General features: G+C 44.5%; 1 protein-coding gene across 1 annotated transcript in view; it reads right to left on the reverse strand.

Annotated features, from left to right (window-relative positions):
- Positions 1 to 7476, reverse strand: part of rbm46 (RNA binding motif protein 46) — a 104789-nt gene extending 97313 nt beyond the window's left edge. Inside the window, exon 1 of the mRNA XM_078546848.1 lies at positions 7310 to 7476. Within this exon, the coding sequence (XP_078402974.1) occupies positions 7310 to 7460 (151 nt within the window). The 5' untranslated portion in view covers positions 7461 to 7476. The remainder of the gene's footprint in view (positions 1 to 7309) is intronic.
- Between the last annotated feature and the right edge of the window lie 14531 nt (positions 7477 to 22007).

Here is a 22007-nt window from a genome sequence, read left to right on the forward strand (position 1 = left end):
CAATCTGATTCGTCCAATCTATATTTTTATTAAAATCACCCACAATTTTAACATCCATCTTACAAACCCCTATTATTTCTACCTGCACATCCCAGCCTACAGCATCCTTACTATTAGGCCTATAAACTGCTCCCACAACTCACTTCTTCCTTTTGCTATTTCTTATCTCAACCCATACTGATTCTACATCTTGATCTTTCGAACCAAGGTCATCTCTCACTATTGCATTAATGTCATCCTTAATTAAGACGACAACCTCACCACCCTTTTCTAGCTTCCTATCCTCCTGAAATGTCAAGTAACCTCGAATATTCAGATCCCAGCATTGGTCACATTTCAGCCACATCTCTGACTGCCATCAGGTCATTTTTTTAATGAATTCAAAGGATGTGGGCTTCGCTGGCTGGGCCAACATTTATTGCCCAATCCTAGTTGCCCTTGAGAAGGCGTTAATGAGCTGCTTTCTTGAACCACTGCAATCCATGTGATTTAGGTATACCCACAGTGCTGTTAGGGAGGGAGTTCCAGGAGTTTGACCCAGCGACAGTGAAGGAATGGCAATATATTTCTAAGTCAGGCTGATGAGTGGCTTGGAGGGGTTCTTCCAGGTGGCGGTGTTCCCATGTCTCTGCTGCCCTTGTCTTTCTAGGTTATAATGGTCGTGGGTTTGGGAGGCGCTGTCTAAGGAGCCTCATACATATTTATTTCCATTTCAGCTGACAATTCATCCATTTTGTTACGAATGCTTTGGGCATTCGGGATACAGAGCCTTCAGTTTTGGCTTTTGACTATTTTTGCAAACTCTGGCCTTATCAGCTGTAACACTCAAGTTTGTGTACCCTGCCCCTTCCTGCCTCTGGCTGTCATTATCCTTACTGCTACTTCTTCTTTTGCCTCATCCTTTACATTTAAATTTACCACATCTTCCCTCACATAACCCACCCCCAACTATTTAGTTTAAAGCCCTCGTCACCACCCTAGTTATGCGACTTGTGAAAACACTGGTCCCAGTATGGTTCAGACAAAGACCATCCCAATGGTACAGCTCCGACTTTCCCCAGTACTGGTGCCATGTCCCATGAACTGAAACCCATTTCTCCCACACCAATTTTTGAACTACACATTCAACTCCATAATATTACCTGCCCTACGGCAATTTGCTCGTGACTAAGGTAATAATCCCGAGATTATCATCTTTTAGGTTCGGCTTTTTAATTTAGCCCCTAGCTGGTCATGCTCCCCATGCAGAACCTCTTTCCTAGTTCTACCTATGTTGTTGGTACTTACGTGAATCACAATACCTGAATCCTCCCCCTCCCACTGCAAGTTCTACTCCAGCCCAAGCAGATGTCCCAAATCCTGGCACTAGGCAAGCAACAGAGCTATCTGGACTCACTCTTGGCTGCAGCAAACTATATCTATCCCCCAGTCTATACTGTAAACTATAGTTCTACTTAATTCCCCCACTTGAATGGATTCCTGCACCAGGGTGCCATGGTCAATTCACTCATCCACCCTGCAACCCCCGCTCTGATTCATACAAGCTGCAGGAACCTCCAACCTGTTGGCCAAAAGAGGACTGAGGCTCCTCCACTTCTACCTTCTGGGTCCCCATACCTGCCTCACCCACAGTACACCCTCCTGTCACTGACCATTAACCAAATCAAAACACACAGTTCTAGAAGGCACTCACACACCTTAGGCTAGAGAATATAGGGAACTCTCCCCCTCCCTGATGCATTGCACCGTCTGTAGTTTGGTCTCCAGTTCAAAGGCTCTGAGCCGAAGTTCTTTGAACCAGAGACACTGATCTGTTGTGGCCAGATCTGCAGTGTCAACAAACTTCCACATACTGCAAACCAGCACTGCAATCTGTATTGCATTTTAATAAACTTTTAAAAAAAATTTAATGCATCTAGTCTTGCCTGTGCTTATATTCTTATTTCAATAATCTTCCAGCTGCCCCGATTGAATTTCTATAGATTGGGCAAGACAAGTAGGAAATACCCACTAGCAATCACAAACCTGCTTACCTGTGATTTCAGACCTTGATTTTTTATTTCCAAATGTGGGCTCTGAACCCACTGACTGGATAGACTGGCCCTGCTCTCCTCGGCCCTGCTCTCCAAGCCCTCGCCAATTTTCATGGCTCTGCTCTCGAGCTCTTGCCGCTTGGCCATGCTCTCCGCTTGGCCCCACTCTCCTTGAACTCACGCCACTTTTTATAACCCTGCGGTCCTTAACCTCTCTTCGCTTGGCCTTGCTCTTTTTGAAGGTAATAGGGCCAATTTGTAAATCATTAGTACCATTGCACTGAAATACTTTTGGCAGTAACGGTCCTTGTTAAAATGAATATTGTATCCCCTGAAAGCATACGGAAGAACAGCATGATTCAGATGGAGGGAGGGTTGGCATTATGAGGAGCAATTATGTAAACAGGCATGTTCTCACTGGAAAAAAGGTTGAGAGGTGATAGGATAAGAGACTAGATAATGTAGGCCATGACAAGTTAATTCAATTCGTCTAGAACAGTCGAACCAGAGGACATGACCTGCGCTTGAAGAGGGAAAATTCAAAACCGGATATAGAATCTTCAGGCGAGGGAGTAAAAGGGGAGGAGGCATTGCATTATTAGTTAAGGAGTCAGTTACTGCAGTAAGGAGAGGTGATATCTTGGAGGGGGCATCGAATGAAGCTTTGTGGATAGAGCTTAGGAATAAAAAAGGGGCAGCCACATTGGTAGGTGTTTATTATAGACCCCCAGATAGTCAGCAGGAAATTGTGGAGCAAATATGTGCACAATTTGCGGAGGTGTGTAAAAAAAATAACAATAGAGTAATTATATTAGGTGATTTCAACTTTCCCAACATTAATTGGGATAGACAGAGTGTTAAGGGCTTGGATGGAGTGGTTTCTTGAAATGTGAACTGGAGAACCTTTTAGGTCAATATGTAGAGGGTCCAACAAGGGATGGCGCAGTGCTGGACCAAATTCTGGGAAATGAAGCCGGACAGGTGGCTGAGGTGGTGGTGGGGGAGCATTTTAGTGATAACGACCACAACATGGTACAATTGAAGCTTGTTATGGACAAAGAAATAGACAAGTTGCAAAAAAAAGTTTTGGATTGGGGGAGAACGGATTTAGTAAAATAAGGCAGGATCTGGCCAAGGTAGGCTGGGAATAGCTATTTGTGGGGGAATCTACAGAGGAGCAGTAGGGGGCGTTCGAAAAGGAAATTGGGAGGGTATAGGCTCAACATGTTACTCCTTCCTATCACCCTAGTGGGAGCAAGCCCAGAGAACCATGGATGACCAGAGATATTCAGGATATGAAGAGAAGGAAAAGAGAGGCTTTTTGCAGGTACAAGGGAAACAGATCAGTGGAGGCATTAATGGAGCTTAAGAAATCAATTAGGAGAGCAAAGAGGGGATATGAGAAAGCTCTAGCTGGTAAAAGTAGGGAAAATCCCAAGATAGTCTATAATTATATCAAAGGGAAGAGGATAACCAGGGAAAGAGTCGGGCCCATTAGGGACCAAGGGGGCAATCTATGGGTGGAGCCAGAGGACATTGGTTGAGCGGTTGAACGAATACTTCACATCCATCTTCACCCAAGAGAATGAGGATGAAGGTATCGAACTTGGGGAGAGAAACTGCGAGGTTCTTGAGCAAATTAATATAGGGAGTGACAAGGTATTGGAGATGTTGGCAGGCTTAAAAGTGGACAAATCTCCAGGTCCGGATGATTTGTGTCCCAGACAGCTGAGGGAGGCAAGGGAGGACATCGCAGGGGTACTGACCCAAACTTGTAATTCCTCTCTGGGCACGGGGGAGGTGCCAGACGACTGGAGAACAGCCAATGTGGTTCCGCTATTTAAGAAGGGTTGTAGAGATAAGCCAGAGAACTACAGACCAGTGAGCCTCACGTCAGTGGTAGGGAAACAACTTGGAGAAAGTTCTGAAGGAGAGTATCTATCTCCATTTGGAGAGGCAAGGTTTGATCAGGGATAGTCAGCATAGCTTTGTCAAAGGGAGGTCATGCCTAACAAATTTGATTGAATTTTTTGAGGAGGTGACCAGGTGTGTAGATGAGGGTAGTGTAGTTGATGTAGTTTATATGGATTTCAGCAAAGCTTTTGACAAGGTCCCACATGGGAGACTTGTAAAGAAGGCAAATGCACATGGGGTACAGGGTAATTTGATAAGGTGGATTCAAAATTGGCTTAGTTGTAGGAGACAGAGGGTGATGACAGAAGGATGCTGTAGTGACTGGAAGCCAGTGTCCAGTGGCGTACCACAGGGATCTGTGCTGGGTCCCCTATTATTCGTCATTTATACAAACGACATAGATGACTATGTGTGGGGTAGGATTAGTAAGTTTGCGGATGACACAACGATTGGCTGGGTGGTTAACAGTGAGGTTGAGTGTCTTGGGCTACAGGAAGATATAGGCGAGATGGTCAAATGGGCAGATAAGTGGCAGATGGAATTTAACCCTGAAAAGTGTGAGGTGATACACTTTGAAAGGAGTAATTTGACAAGGAAGTATTCAATGAATGGCATGACACCAAGAAGTTCTGAGGAACAAAAGGGACGTTGGCGTGTGTGTCCATAGATCTCTGAAGGCAGAGGGGCATGTTAATGCGGTGGTGAAAAAGGCACATCGGACACTTGCCTTTATCAATCGAGGCATAGATTACAAAAGTAGGGAGGTCATGTTGGAGTTGTATAGAACCTTGGTGAGGCCACAGCTGGAGTAGTGTGTGCAGTTCTGGTCGCCACATTATAGGAAGGATGCGATTGCACTGGAGGGGGTGCAGAGGACATTCATCAGGGTGTTGCATGGGATGAAACATTTAAGTTATGAAGAGAGGTTGGATAGACTTGGGTTGTTTTCGTTGGAGCAGAGAAGACTGAGGGGCGACCTGATCGAGGTGTACAAGATTATGAGGGGTATGGACAGGGTGGATAGGGAGCAGCTGTTCCCCTTAGTTGAAGGGTCAGTCACAAGGGGACACAAGTTCAAGGTGAGGGGTAGGAGGTTTAGGGAGGATTTGAGGAAAAACTTTTTTTACCCAGAGGGTGGTGATGGTCTGGAATGTGCTGCCTGGGAGGGTGGTGGAGACAGGTTGCCTCACATCCTTTAAAAAAGTACCTGGATGAGCACTTGGCACGTCATAATATTCAAGGCTATGGGCCAAGTGCTGGTAAACGGGATTAGGTAGGTAGGTCAGGTGTTTCTCACATGTCGGTGCAGACTTGATGGGCCGAAGGGCCTCTTCTGCACTGAGATTCTGTGAAAGAGAACTGGATCATTATCTCTAGAGGAATAGTTCGCAGGATAATGGGGAAAAGGCAGGGGCATGGGACTAATGAAATTGCTCTTGCAATTAGCCAGTATAGGCACAATGGTCTGAACGGCCTTCCTTTTGCAGTAACCATTGTATGATTCTATAACTCTCACTGCTCTTTATGGCCCCGTACTCCTTGAACTCTCACTACTTGACACAAGGTCCCTCTGTCCCTGCACATTCTTTAGAACTGTGCCACACAGTATACATTGCTCCTCTCTATTCTTTCCATCAAAATGCACTCGTCTTGGGATTTAATTCCATCTGCCACTTTTCTATTCCTTCTATTACATTTGTCATGATGCAGTTGATCTACCAATACCACCAAACTTAGTGTACCAATATTTACGTTTTACTTCATAATCCAATAGACAAATAATTCATATGTATATAAAATAAAGCATTGGTCCTAGCACTGAACATTGAGGGGCACCACTACCTACCATCCTCCAGTCCAAAAAACAACCATTTACCACAACTCCATTTTTTATTCTGAAGCTGACATTTATTCCATGAGCCTCAATTATGCTAACAAGCCTTTATGTGGTACTTTGTCAAATGCTTTCTTAAAATCCATATGGATAACATTCACTGCATTTCCTTCATCAACATTCTCTGTTACTTCAAAAATATAAACATGTGGGTCAAACATGATCTGCCTTTTACAAATCTGGGGTGGCTCTTCTTAATCACCTGAAGCCTTTCCCAGTCCCTGTTTTTTTTTCTGGTTATTTTTCTAAAGCCTCACCCACATTGATGTTAAATTGGCCTGTAGTCAATAGGAATGTCCCTACACCCTTCCTTGAACAAAAGGTGTTACATTTGCCACTTTCCAATCCTCTGATACCTATCTGTATCCAGGGAAGATTGAAAGATTATGGCAAGCCTTTCCACTATTTCCATCCCCTTTCCAATCCTTTACAACATGGAATGCATGCCACCGAGACTAGATGACTTGTCCACTTGCAGAATAGCCAGCCTTTCCAGACGCCCTACCTCTCAATTTTTTCTCCTTCAATGCATCTACCATCTCCACTTCTACGAATATATTGTCAGCATCCTCTTACTTAGTAATCATCGACTATCTGGCCCATTCATCCACCTCCGTCATTCAATAAAGTCATGGCTAATCTGATTGTGGCCTTAACTCCACTGTGAAAATAAAGCAGCTTAACGACTTCTATTTGGCCTTGCCAGATGCTTTTTTCATTCACCCTTGAAAGGTTGAAAAAAAACATGTACGAAGTCAAAAATGTCCAGGAATATAATTAACTGTATTCCTCTCCGCAGATGCTGTCAGACCTGCTGAGTTTTTCCAGCTATTTTGTTTTTGTTTCAGATTTCCAGCATCCGCAGTATTTTGCTTTTATCAAAAGTGTCCAGCTCAGCTTGCAATGGTTACTATAATTACACCCCTGAATTAGTCTGGTGTATAGTCAGATAATAGGCAGACACACCCCTAGACATAAGACAATCAGACGGTGGAGTAGTGCCATGATACCCAAGGGAACACCTAAGCCAAGATGCAAAATGTGTAACAGATACATAAATAGTTTCTCTGGGAGGAGGGAACAAGAGCAAAATTCAGGAGTAGTGGTAAGGACACACATCAGCCCCAAAAATATGAAGTTCCTACCACTAAATCCAGCACAATCAGTGTTAGAAAGAATCAGCATGTACAATCTCCCCTTAATTGCTTAGGCCATAGTCTATGTAACGCAAGTGTAGCTAAAATCATAGCTTGTAGCTACGTAAGTTGTAGCTTATATCGTAAATTGTAGCTAAAATCTTATAAGAAATGCTCCTATCTTCAATTATCCATGGGATTTTCATGGAGGTTCTTTGATCTTCACCATTTATGCTGTTTCTCTTATGTTTCTGTCAATCTGTTGATGTTGAGATGGGAAATTGGGAAACCTTACAGAAATTCTTGCTCCAGTTTTCACATCACATTCCTACCTGGTGGTGGTCCACCGAACTTCCTTTGTCCATTTTCTTGTATCATTGTGTAGCCTGTCTGCTCCATCAAAGCAAGGAGTGCAGCTTCATTCTGGGTCACAGATCCAAGTTTATGGGAACCATTTGTCATGTCCAGGCTTTCCGCTGTCATGGTCACAAAGGGTATTTTGAATCTGTATGAGAAAACAATAATAAACATGTTTTGTTTTCTTTCTTAAAATGTCCTTTATAAGGTCTCCCACTTTTGATTTATGTATAACTTAGATGAATGTTTGTAAAATATTTACACTTCTAAGTTAAACAGAGAACGTGTATGATCCTACATTTATGAACTAAGTGGTTGATTTACAGTGAATTATTTAGGAACTGGACCAGCCATAGCAATACTGTGGCTACAAGAGCAGGACAGAGGCTGGGGATCCTGTGGAGCGTAACACACCTCCTGACTCCCCAGAGCCTGTCCACCATCTACAAGGCACTACAAATCGATCTTACACTTATGAACTGAATACATGAGTGGTTGATTTGTAATGAATTATTTACTTGCAGTGAATTATTTGTGGTGCCTTGTAGATGGTGGTCAGGCTTTGGGGAGTCAGGTGTGTTACTGTCCCCAGAATTCCCAGCCTCTGACCTGCTCTTGTAGCCATCGTATTTATGTGGCAGGTCCTGTTCAGTTTCTTGTCAATGGTAACCCCTAGAATGTTGATACTGGGGATTCAGTGACGGTTATACCATTGAATGTTGAGGGAAAATGTTTAGATTTGCTCTTGTTGGAGACGATTATTGCCTGGTACTTGTGGCGTGAATGTTCCTTGCCACTTATCAGCCCAAGCCTGGATATTGTTCAGGTCTTGCTTCACAGAATCACAGTGCAGAAGAGGCCCCTCGGCCCATCAAGTCTGCACCGACATGTGAGAAACACCTGACCTACCCACCTAATCCCATTTACCAGCACTTGGTCCATGTTATGAAGTGCTAAGTGCTCATTCAGGTACTTTTTAAAGGACGTGAGGCAACCCGCCTCCACCACCCTCCCAGGCAGCGCATTCCAGACCGTCACCACCCTCTGGGTAAAAAAGTTTTCCTCACATCCCTCCTAAATCTCCTGCTCCTCACCTTGAACTTATGTCCCCCACCTAGTATCTGAGCAGACACGAATGGTGAACATTGTGCTATCATCCACTTCTGACCTTATAATGGAGGGAAGGTCATTGATGAAATAGCTAAAGGTGGTTGGGCCCAGTACACTATCCTGAAGAGCTGCTGCAGTGATTTTTTTTTTGTCTGCACTGGAGTGCTGTTTTTGGCTGCAGTAGAGAGCCTCAGTTGCAGTTTGGTGATTGAGGGAGTTTAAGGGTTAAATTCCATCTAAAGTCTAGTCTTTCTTAAATTTAGCAATTGGCTAAAAGTTGCTGTTAGGGTTGGAAACTCTTTCGAGTTACCAACAGTCACAGATTGCAACTTCTTTCGAGTACAATCACAGTTCTTGGTTTTCCAGGAGTGGGACATGAACCCACAACCCTCTGATTCAAAGGCGAGGGTGCTATGAACTGAGCCACAGCTGACACATTAGTTCAGCCTTAAAACAGGGCTCATACAGGCTCTGCTTGCAGCTGCAACTAGTTAACTGGCTTAATCAGGTTTTCAGAAGCTAGGTTCAGAGAGTATAAAAGTAGGCCATCTTATGGTGCTAACCTTGTCTGCACTGGGGTGTTGTGTTTGGCTGCAGTAGAGAGTGTCAGTTGGAATTTGGTGACTGAGGGAGTTTGGTGAGAAGGGAGGAAGTGCTCCTTTCTTTTTCTACCCTTGCTCAGAAAGAAGAGCGCCGGCCTTGGTAAGTAGGAACTGGTGAGTAAATTGGAAAAGTGTAATATTTTTCAAGTTCCTATTTACTGCGAAGCGCCAGGAATAAGGGAAATTTAGGGCCAATATAATAAAGTAATATAAATAATCCAAAGTAGAATAAAGTTAACGTAAGGGAAGTAGAGTTAAGACATGGCAGGGAAGCTCAATCAAGCAAAATGCGTGTCCTGTAATATGTGCAAAGTCATGGATGCTACCAGTGTCCGAGGCAACCACATATGCAGGAAGTGCTGTCGGCTGCGGAAACTTGAGCTCCGGGTTTCAGAGCTCGATTGGCAGCTGGAGTCACTGTGGCGCATCCGTGAGGCTGAGAGCTATGTGGATAGCATGTTCAGAGAGACGGTCATACCACAGCTTAGGGGCCTGGAGACAGAGAGGGAATTGGTGACCACCAGGCAGTCCAAGAGAAGTAGGTTTTCCATTTTGGAAGCTGGTGAGGATGAAGGTGTTTGTTCCTAAGGAGTGCAGTCAGAGCCAAGTTTGTGGCACCACAAGCAGCTCGGCTGTACAGCAGGGGAGGAAGAAGGAAGGGCTATAGCGATGGGGGATTCATTGATTAAGGGAACGGACAGGCATTTCTGCAGCTGTAGATGTGGCTCTAGGATAGTAAGTTGCCTCCCTGGTGCCAGGGTCAAGGATGTCTCAGAGTGGCTGCTGGACATTCTTCTGCGGGAGGGTGATCAGCCAGAGGTTGTGACCCACATTGGTAACAATTACTTTGGTAGGAAGTGGGTTGTTGTTCTTCAATCAGAATTTAGGGAGCTAGATTGAAAATTAACAAGCAGGACCTCAAATGTAGTAATCTCCAGATTGTGCCCAGTGCCAGTGAGCACAGAAATAGGAGGATAAGGCAGATTAATGCATGGCTGGAAAGGTGGTGTAGAAGGGAGGGGTTTGGGTTCCTGGGATACTGGGACTGGCTCAGGGGGAGATGGCACCTGAACAGGGCTGGGACTGAGTTCCTTGCGGGGCATTTTGCTAGTGCTGTTGGGAAAGCTTTAAACAAACTCGGCAGAGGTATGAGAACCAAGAAAAAATATGAGGGGAATACCAGGGTGCACAAAATACTGGGATAGACAGATAGCACGAATATAAAGAATAGTAAGTTAATAAGTAAAGTCGGAGTAAGGGGGAAAAGTAACAAAATCTAAATCAGGGTGACTATACATGTGTGTGAATGCATGGAGTATAATAAATAAGATCAGGGTGTTATGGGCGCAGATTGCCATGTGGAAATATGATGTTGTGGCGATAACAGACACCTGACTCAAGGAAGGGCAGAACTGGGTGTTAAATATTCCTGGATACAAGGTGTTCAGAAGAGATAGGAAAGGAGGGGTAGCGGTATTGGTTAAGGAGAGCATTGCAGTGCTGGAGAGAGCATGTCCCAGAGGGTTGAAGGACAGAATCAATTTGGCTAGGGCTAAGGAACAAAAAGGGCTCAATTTCATTGCTCAGTGTAGTCTGTAGACCGTCAAATAGGGAGAAGAACAAATCTGCAGGGAAATTAAAGTGACGCAAGCATTATAGAGTAGTCATAATGGGTGACTTTAATTAGGCGAATGTAGACTGGGATAGTGATAGTGTAAAGGGCAGAGAGGGGCAAAAGTTACTAGATTGTGTTCAGCAGAATTTTCTATAGCAGTATGGGTCCAATCCAACAAGAAAAGATGCACTATTGGACCTGGTTCTTGGAAATGAGACAGGCCAAGTAGATCAAGTGTCATTGGAGGTATATTTAGGAGACAGTGATCATTGTATTGTACACTTTAGAATGATGATAGAAAAGGACTATAGGCAATGCAGAGTAAAAATTAACTGGACAAGAATGGAGCTGGACCAGATAGACTGAAACGAAAGATTGGCAGGAAAAACTATAGCTGAACAATGATCAAAAAAGAATTAGTTTGAGCACAATCAAGGCATATTCCACTGAAAGGAAAGGCAAGACAAACAAATCCAGAGCTTCCTGGATGAAAAAGGAGATTGAAATTAAGATAAAGAAGAAAAAGTGCATTTATGACAGGTGTCAGGTAGAAAATACAATTGAGAACCAAGGGGAATACAGAAGGTTCAGAGGGGAAGTGAAAAAGCGTATTACCGAAGTGAAAAAGAGTTATGAGAGAAGACTGGCAGCCAACATGAAGGCAAATAAATAGTAAAAGGGTGGTAGAAGGAGTAGGGCCGATTAGGGACCTAAAAGGGAATTTACACATGGACGAAGGGGGCCATGGCTGAGATATTAAATGAATACTTTGCATCTGTCTTTACCAAGGAGGTAGATGCTACACAGGCCATGGTGACAGATGAGGAAACTCAGTCAGTAGAAGGGTTCAAAATTGATAAGGGAGAAGTGTTGAACAGACTGCCGGTACTTGGAGTCGACAAGGCACCAGGACTGGATGAGATGTGTCAAAGATTCTAGAAACAATTATTCAGGTTAGAATTAGTAGTAACATGGAAAAATATGGGCTGATAAGGAAGAGCCAGCATGGATTTCTAAAGGGGAAATCGTATTTAACTTGGAGTTTTTTGAAGCAGTAACAGAAAAGGTCAATAAGGGTAATGTTGTTGATGTGGCGTACATGGAAGCATTTATCAGTGCCACACGACCGACTTGAGAGAAATGGAATAAAGGGGACAGTAGCAACATTGATAAAAAAAATTTCAAAATTTGCGGGTGGGTTTGCTAGTTATGTTGGGAGGAGTTTAAACTAATTCGGCAAGGGGAGGGGACACAGAATGTTAGCAGAATAGGGACACATCATAATACAATAAAACAATCAAGTCAGAGGGAGTAGAGCTGCATTAAGTTTCAGGGGGTGGGGGTAAGGCAAGGCTGCATGGCCTCTACTTTAATGCCAGTGGTATTACAGGTAAAACGGATGAGTTAAGGGTGAGGATTGACATGTGGAATTGTGATATAGTAGCCAGCAAAGACACGTGGTTGAGGGAGGGGCAGGATTGGCAGCTCAACATTCCTGGACATAGAATCTTCAGGCAAGACAGGGGATAAAAGAGGAGGAGGCATTGCATTATTAGTTAAGGAGTCAGTTACTGCAGTAAGGAGAAATTATATCTTGGAGGGGGCATCGAATGAAGTTTTGTGGGTAGAGCTTAGGAATAAAAAAGGGGCAACCACATTGGTAGGTGTTTATTATAGACCCCCAGACAGTCAGCGGGAAATTGAGGAGCAAATATGTGCACAATTTGTGGAGGTGTGTAAAAACAATAACAATAGAGTAATTATATTAGGTGATTTCAACTTTCCCAACATTAATTGGGATAGACATAGTGTTAAGGGCTTAGATGGAGTGGATTTCTTGAAATGTGCACAGGAGAACTTTTTAGGTCAATATGTAGAGGGTCCAACAAGGGACGACACAGTGCTGGACCTAATTCTGGGGAATGAAGCGGGACAGGTGGCTGAGGTGGTGATGGGGGAGCATTTTAGTGATAGCGGCCACAACATGGTACAATTTAAGCTTGTTATGGACAAAGAAATAAACAAGTTGCAAAAAATGTTTCGGATTGGGGGAGAGCGGATTTTAATAAAATAAGGCAGGATCTGGCCAAGATAGACTGGGAACAGATACTTGTGGGGAAATCTACAGAAGAGCAGTGGGGGGTGTTCAAAAAGGAAATGGGGAGGGTACAGGCTCAACATGTTCCCGCTAGGGTGATAGGAAGGAGTAATAAGCCCAAAGAACCATGGATGACCAGAGATATTCTGGGTACGATGAGAAGGAAAAGAGAGGCTTTTAGCAGGTACAAGGGGAGCAAATCAGTAGAGGCACTAGCGAAGTACAGAAAGTGCAGGGTGGAGCTTCAAAAAGCAATTTGGAGAGCAAAGAGGGGATATGAGAAAGCTCCGGCTGGTAAAAGTAGGGAAAATCCCAAGATATTCTATAAGTATATCAATGGGAAGACGATAACCAGGGAAAGAGTAGGGCCCATTAGGGACCAAGGGGGCAATCCATGGGTGGAGCCAGAAGACATAAGTAAAGTGCTGAATGAATACTTCACATTCGTCTTCACCCAAGAGAATGAGGATGAAGGTATAGAATGAGGATGAAGGTATGGAACACAGAGAGAGACTGCGAGGTTCTTGAGCAAATTAATATAGGGAGTGACAAGGTATTGGAGGTGTTGGCAGGCATAAAAGTGGACAAATCTTGGGCTACAGGAAGATATAGACGGGATGGTCAAATGGGCAGATAAGTGGCAGATGGAATTTAACCCTGAGTGAGAGGTGATACAGTTTGGAAGGAGTAATTTGACAAGGAAGTATTCAATGAACTGCATGACACTAGGAAGTTCTGAGGAACAAAGGGACTTTGGTGTGTGTGCGCATACATCTCTGACGGCGGGGGGGGGCATGTCAGTGGGGTGGTGAAAAAGGCATATGGGACACTTGCCTTTGTCAATCGAGGCATAGATTACAAAAGTAGGGAAGTCATGTTGGAGTTGTATAGAATCTTGGTGAGGCCACAGCTGGAGTAGTGTGTGCAGTTCTGGTCGCCACATTATAGGAAGGATGCGATTGCTTTGTAGGGGGTGCAGAGGAGATTCACCAGGGTGTTATCTGTGATGAAACATTTAAGTTACAAAGAGATGGTGGATAGACTTGGGTTGTTTTCGTTGGAGCAGAGAAGACTGAGGGGTGACCTGATCGAGGTGTACAAGATTATGAGGGGCATGGACAGGGTGGACAGGGAGCAGCTGTTCCCCTTCGTTGAAGGGTCAGTCACAAGGGGACATAAGTTCAAGGTGAGGGGCAGGAGGTTTAGTGGGGGGATATGAGGAAAAACTTTTTTACCCAGAGGGTGGTGACGGTCTGGAATGCGCTGCCTGGGAGGGTGTTGGAGGTGGGTTGCCTCACATCCTTTTAATAAGTACCTGGATGAGCACTTGGCATGTCATACATTCAAGGCTATGGGCCAAGTGCTGGTAAATGGGATTAGGTAGGTAGGTCAGGTGTTTCTCACGTGTTGGTGCAGACTCGATGGGCTGAAGGGCCTCTTCTGCACTGAGAGATTGTGTTACGAACCTTGGGAGTGTTGAGAACTGCGAGGACGGTGGTGTGGATCTTTGATAGGACAGACAAGTTGGTGGTGCAGTGGGCAGATAGGTGGCAGATGAAGTTCAATGCTGAGAAGTGAGAGGTGACGTATTTTGGTAGGAAGAACATGGACAGACAATATAAAATGAGAGGTGAAATTTTGATGGGGATGCAGGGGCAGAAAGACTTGGGTGTAAATGTGCACAGTTCATTGAAAGTGATGGGCAGGTGGAGAGAGCAGTTAATAAAGCATATAGTATCCTCAGCTTCATTAATAGGGGCATAGCATACAAGAGCAGGGAGGTTATGCTGAATTTATATAAGACACTGATCAAATCTCAGCTGCAATATTGTGTACAGTTTTGGGCACCATATTATGGGAAGGATGTGAACACACTGGGCAGAGTGCATTAGAGGTTTACAAGAATGGTTCCAGGGATGCTATGAGGATAGATTGGAGAGGCTGGGACTGTTTTTCTGGCGAAAAGGGCAGCCGAGAGGAGATTTGATATAGGTGTTCCAAATCATGAGGGGGCTGGACAGTAGATAGGGGGAAGCTGTTCCCGCTCGTACACGGATCAAGAACGCAAGGGCACAGATTTAAAGTGATTTGCAAAAGAAGCAAGTGTGACATGAGGAAAAAAACCTTTTCATATGAGTGGTTCAGGCCTGCAAGTGTGGTGGAGGCAGGTTCAATTGAGACATTCAAGTGGACGTTAAGATGATTATTTGAATAAAAGCAATGTGCAAGGGTACAGGGAAAAGGCAGGGCAATGGCACTAGGTCATAATGCTCATTTGGAGTTCCGTTGCAGCTATGATGGGCCGAATGGCCTCCTTCTGTGTCATTGAGATTCAGTGATTGAGATGATTAATTTTCAACAACCACAACCATCTTCCTTGGTGCTAGATATGACTCCAACCAGTGGAGAAGTTTCTCCCTTATTCCCATCGACTCCAGCTTTGCTTGGGCTTCTTGATGCCACAATGTCAAATGCTGCCTTGATGTCAAGGCCAGTCACTCTCACCTCACTTCTGGAGCTCAGCTATTTTACCCGTGTTTGGATAAAGGCTGTAGTGAGGTCAGGAGCTGAGTGGCCCTGGGGGAAACCTAAACAGAGTCAGCGAGGTTATCCCTGAGCTTGATAAAACTGCCGACGACACTTTCCAGATGATCAAGAGTAGACTGATGGGGTGCTAATTGGAGAGGTTGGATTTGTCCTGCTTTGTGTGGAAGGACATACCTGGGCAATTTTCCATATTGCTGGATGTCAGTGTTGTAACTGTACTGGAACAGTTTGGCTAGGAGTGTGGCTCGTTCTGAAGCATGAGTCATCAGTACTATTGCCGGATGCTTGTTAGGGCCCATAGCCTTTGCTGTATCATCCAGTGTCTTCAGTCGTTTCTTGACATCACAGAGTGAATCAAATTGGCCGAAGACTGGCATCTGTGATGTTGGGGACCTCAGGAGGAGACCGAGATGGGTCATCCACTCGGCACCAGCCAAAGGTGGTTGCAAAGGCTTCACCCTTATCTTTTGCAATGATGCTTCTCCATCATTGAGGATGGGGATATCTGTGGAGCCTCCTTCAGTTATTTGTTTAATTGTTCACCACCATTCATGACTGAATGTGGCAGGACTGCAAAGCTTAGATCTGATCTGTTGGTTGTGGGATACGAACGTAAGAGGGAAGAGTAGGCCGTTCAGCCCCTCGAGCTTGCTCCACCATTCAATGACATCATAGCTGATCATCTACTTCCAACACCATTTTCCTGCACTATATCCATCTCCACTTTGAACATTGTCAACGACAGAGCTCCACAGCCCTCTGGGGCAAAGAATTCCAAAGATTCACCATCCTCTGAAGAAATTCGTCCTCATTCCAGTCCTAAATGGCCTGCTCTTACTCCGAGACTGTATCCTCTGGTTCATCGCCCCGTCAAGCCCTGTAGGAATTCTATGTTTGAATGAGATCACCTAACCTCCTTAACTCCAGAGAATAATGGCCCAGTACATTTAATCATTCCTCACAGGACAAACCCACCATCCCAGCATCAATTTTGTGAACATTCCCTCCATGCGCTCCCTCAATGGTCAGTATATCTTTCCTTATGTAAGGATACTAAAACTGCGCACACATGCAGTTTCACCAAGGCTCTATATAACTGCAGCAAGACATCTTTACTTCTATACAGAAACCATCTTGCAATAAAGGCCAACGTATCAATTGCCTCCTTAATTGCTTGCTGCACCTGCGTGTTAGTTTTCAGTAATTCATGAACAAAGACAACCAAGTCCATGAAGTTCAACACTCCCCAGCCCCTCACCAGTTAAGGAATACTAGGCTGAAATTTGCGCTGCGCAGGTGGCCGCGTGCCCGCTTGTGTAAAATGACGTGCGATGACATTGGGAGAGCATCCCGACGTCATTGCGCACTCATGTGATATTTCAGTCGGCGTGTGCACGCAGGAGCCAGCAGCACAACAGTTAACACGCCCATTAAAGACATTAAAGTCACAACTGAATGAAATTTCTCACTGCCCGTCCAAATTCACAGTTGGTGGGCAGGCGAAAAGGCCAAGTGGCCTTTGGATTTTTTAGGCAACCTCATCTACGGACAGGATGAGGTTTCCAACAACAATTAAAAATTAAATTTAAAGACTTTTCAATTTAATTCATAACATGTTCCTGCTCATGTGACAGTCACATTAGGGGACATATTTTTAAACAGTGGTAAGTTTTTTTATTTGAATTTTTAAATCTTCAGCTCTGAGGCGGCTCTGTACCTCAGTGCACTTATATTGCGCACATTTGGGCAACGTCCGCACTCGCCCTCCTCCCGCCCCCATCCCGGCAATGCGTCTTTCACACTGGCTAGCTGCTAATTGGCCAACCAGCATGAAATCTGTTAGGGCCTGGTCGCAGGCGGTGGTTGACTTCACAACTGCTCCCGGGCCCGCCCGCCACGCCTGCACAAGGTAAAAATCTGGGCCAGTGTATTTCTGTTTATCTTACTAAAGTGGATAACCTCACATTTTTCGACATCTTATTCCATCTGCCAAATTTTTACATACTCACTGTCTCCCCAAATCTCCTGCAAGTGTCTTTGCATTCTCCTCAACTCGCACTTTCACCTAGTTTTGTCATCTGCAAACTTGGAAATATCACTTTAATTGCCACATCCAGCTCATTGATATAGATTATGAATACCTAGGACCCAAGCACTGATTCTTGCGGTATCCCACATGTCACAGCCTGCCAACCTGAAAATGACCCATTTATTCCTACTGTTTTCTGTCCATTAACCAGTTCTCAATCCATACCAATATACTCCCCCAATTCCATGTGCTGTAATTTTATTTACTAACCTCTTATCAAAACCTTTCCAAAAATCTAAATATTACACATCCACCAGTTCCCCTTATCAATTCTGCTAGTTACATCTTCAAAAAACTCCAGCAGGTTTGTTGAACATGATTTCCCTTTTATAAATCCATGTTGACTGCCCAATCCTACCATTATTTTCTGTTAACACATCCTTTAATATAGATTTGAGCATTTTCCCTGCTACTGATGTCAGCCTAAGAGGTATGTAGTTGTCAATTTTCTCTCCCCCCTCCTTTCTTAAATAGTGGGGTTACATTTGCCACCTTCCAATTTGCAGTAACCGTTCCAGAGTTGATAGAATTTTGAAAGATCACCAATGCTACCTGTGAAGACGGGTCTTTGTCTTCACAAGGACTGTGCAGTGAGCACTCCTACCAATACTGTCATGGACAGATCCATCTACAACAGGTCGGCTGGTGAGGATGAGCTCAAGTACACTTCCCCCTCACCCCCTCGTTGGTTCCCTCATCAACTGACAAAGACCCAGTCTAGCAGTTATGTCCTTTAGGACACAGCCACCTCGGTCAGTAGGTGGTACTCAGCAGGAAGCTTCCTCGCCCAAGTTTGACCTGATGCCATGAGACATCATGGGGTCTAGAGCCAATGTTTGAGGACTCCTGTGGCAACTTCTCCCTGACTGTATATCACTGTGCTGCCACCTCTGGTGGTGGTTCTGTACTGTCAGTGGGATGGTGGTGCTGGTGCCTAGGACATTGCCTGTAAGATACGATTCTGAGAGTATGATTGTCAAGCTGTTCCTTGACAGTCTGTGGGTCAGCTCTCCCAATTGTGGCACAAGCCCCCAGCTGTTAGTAAGGACAACTTTGCAGGGTCAACAGGGCTGGGGTTGCCATTGGTGTTTCTGATGCCTAAGTCAATGCTGGGTGATTCATTATTGTGGTTTCATTATTCCTTTCAGACTTTGTAGCGGTTAGACGCAACTGAGTGGCTTGCTCGGCCATTTCAGAGGACATTTAAGATAGGAGTTAAAGGAGTCTTCACTGAGTAAGTGAATAAATAAATGAGTAAATGAATAACAAATCAGCAGCAGCTGGCAGTGATAGAAGATAGACGAGAACACGATTGCCTGGAGAATGAATCCATGCCCAAGCACTGTTGAAGAAGCAGGAATGTACTTTTCACTGCCCTCACTTTTAAGAGGATCTTGGCAATACGCCAGTGGATGCATTGGGCAACCTTACGAGGAGCTGCCAAAATATGGCTGAAACATGGAGAAATCAACATGCAACACTCAGCACTTTAACATGGCATCTGTGGTCTTTTCCGTAGAAGCTACAACAAAGCTTACAATTTACAAGTCTTTGTCACCAGTGTGGTCGCTTCACTGAAAAATCAAACTGCTATCATTCAACCTCTGGTGTCCACAATCTCCTCCAACCTGGGAAAGTTATCCAGAAGTGAACTGACTGGAAGGAGGAATGGAGAATACCGATTTGCATCAGATTACACATTTCCAGCAAGCTATTGTCACGTAAATCAGTGTGGCCATGTCACACAATGGAGCCAGGCACAATGCCACAGGAAGGACAAAGAGCAATGAAGCTGCATGCTCCTCACATGCTCTTCCAATGCCTGTATAAGTGCCACTAACTCAGCTGAGCCAAATAGTTCTAGCATCAGCCAAGGTGTATTGACTTCAGCCATTATGTCGCATGGCCTAGAAGTTGCCAGTAAATAGCTATCTCTAGTACTCATTTGAACAACAGCATCCTTCCACCAATCATGCTTAAGTCACAGGAACAGCCCCTCCAGTTGCAGTGAAATGGCAAACGATGGACTTAGGAAAGACATTATCTGGTAACACCATCAGTGGCTATATTGTTTGATCGCTGTTGGAAGCTGAAAAAGATTTGGACTGTTTAGATATGTGTACATACATGTATCTTTGTGCACATGCATGAAAGGACCACTGCTGCACAGAATTTACAGCAAAGGAACAGGCAAATCAAATCAATGTCTATGCCAATGTTTATGCGCTACACAAGCCTCCTTCCACATTACCTCAACATACCTTATCAACATATCCTTCTATTCCTTTTTCCACAGAGCCTCTCCTCCCTATTAGATTTTAGTGATTATCTAATATTTACACAAGTGGAAACATCTTATCTATCCATTTGAGCTCCTTCATAATTTTAACAACCTCTATCAGGTCTCTATCTTTCTAGAAAATGCCCCAACTTGTTCAGTCTTTCCCGATAGCTGCACTCTCTCAGATCTGGTAACATTCTTGCACAACTTTTTTTGCACTTTCCTCTATGTTTCTACATCTCTATTGTAAAGTGGAGATCAGAATTGTGCACAGTACTCATAAGTTGGTCAAAGGTTGATCTTCGGAAGAAAACCACGATAATTGGTGAGGTATTTGGGTGTCTCTAGCTGCCAGATTGCACTACTGAAAATCATTCCATTTTCTCGCCCACACCAAGTCATGGCCAGCTTCTAGATGCTCATGTCCATAAGCAATTCATTGGTCACAATCTGAAACATTAACTCTTTCGCTCTCCACATGCTGCCAAACCTGAGTATTTCCAGCATGTTTTTTTATTGCTAATACCTATACTTGGGTGTACTGAGTTAAGGTATTATTTAGCAAACCACCACCAGGCAGTGAACTTGGTGTAGCCAATATCAGAGTGTGCCCCATGAACAATGCAGGCAGCAGACGCATTATTTCAGATATGAGGATTACTGTGGCTCTATTGCAGCGCTATTCTGTCAGAGTGCATAGGCAGTATTAGCACTCATGTGTTTGGAGGGTTATTGTTGTTGTCTATCAGCCCCCTGCATGCTGGATGGCTCAGTTAAAAAACTGGCAGCACATTCTGCTCCCAAAATATGGTGGCAACATGGCACCTCCCTGTGAACTGTGCACACATCTGTTATTTTTAGGTTATACTACTCACTGACAAATGAACACTTTGATTAAGGAATGTGACCAGTTCATGCTGAGCTACCCTAATGGCCATGGGTACTTGCAGAAAGGGAAGCAAGTAATTTCCAAGAAGCTATCAGCCTGTGCACATTTACAGCTGCTTTCCTTGTATGCCATCCCTGCTTGGAGGGAATATTGTGCCAGAGAGAATCTCACCTTCAAGATATTGCTCCTCTTGACGGGTCATCCTGTCAGCCTTGATGAATTGTCTGAAAATATGAAGGCCATTTTCTTAGCATCCAACACTACTTCATTGCTACAGCCCAAGGGTCAGGGAGCAACTGCACATTCAAGACAGACTACCTACACTATATCTTCTCCCAGCTCATCAAGATAGCAGATGGTGAGAATGCACCATCAGTCAGGGAACTTTGGCATGGCAATAACATCCTCAAGGGCATTGACAAAATTGCTGTTACATGGGATGAACTCCCATCATGATGTCTGAACGGTGTGGCAGAAATTGTGGCTTGATTGTGTCAGTGGTCATGGAGAATCTCACAACGCTGTCCCTAAGGTTCCTCGTGAAATCACCACCTTGGCGAGGGAGTCTGGCTTTGAAGTGGTGGCTTACGTGGTGGAATTTCTTGCATCTCATGACAGGAATTGTTCAACGAAGACTGACTGCAACTAGAGTCAACAAGCTGAAGATGACTACCGCACTGAAATACCACCTCTTCGGGTTTTGTCAACAAAACAACTCGAACTATAGAAAAGTTACAGCAGAGAAAGAGACCATTCAGCTCAGAGTCAGAGGTCTACAGCACAGAAAAAGGCCCTTCGGCCAATCAAGTCTGTGCTGGTCAAACAAGTACCTAACTATTCTAATCCCATTTTCCAGCACTAGGCCTATAGCCTTGTATGCCATGGCATCAAGTGCACATCCAAATACTACTTAAATGTTATGAGGGTTTCTGCCTCTACCACCCTTTCAGGCCGAGTTCCAGGTTCCCACCACCCTTTGGGTGAAAAAATTCTTCCTCTCATCCCCTCCAAACCTCCTGCCGCTTACCTTAAATCTATGCCCCCTGGTTACTGATCCCTCCACCAAGGGGAAAAGTTCCTTCCTGTCTACCCTATCTATGCCCCTCATAATTTTATACACCTGTGCCAGCTGAAAAAACTAGCCACCCATTCTAATCCTACCTTCAGCACCTGCTCCATAGCTTTGCAGATTACAGCACTTCAGGTTTCGATCCAGGTACCTTTTAAATGATTTGAGGGTTTCTGCCTTAACCACCAATCCAGACAGCGAATTCCAGATACCTACCACCCTCCAGGTGAAAAGGTTTTCCCTCATGTCCCTTCTAATCCTTTTACCGATCACCTTAAATCTGTGGCCCCTGATAACTGACCTCTAGGGGAAACAAGCGTTTCCTGTCTACTCTGTCCAGGCCCCTCAATTTTGTACACCTCAATCAAGTCAT

The sequence above is a fragment of the Cetorhinus maximus genome, chromosome 1 (genome assembly GCF_964194155.1).
Source record: "Cetorhinus maximus chromosome 1, sCetMax3.hap1.1, whole genome shotgun sequence".
NCBI classification, from domain to species: domain Eukaryota; kingdom Metazoa; phylum Chordata; class Chondrichthyes; order Lamniformes; family Cetorhinidae; genus Cetorhinus; species Cetorhinus maximus.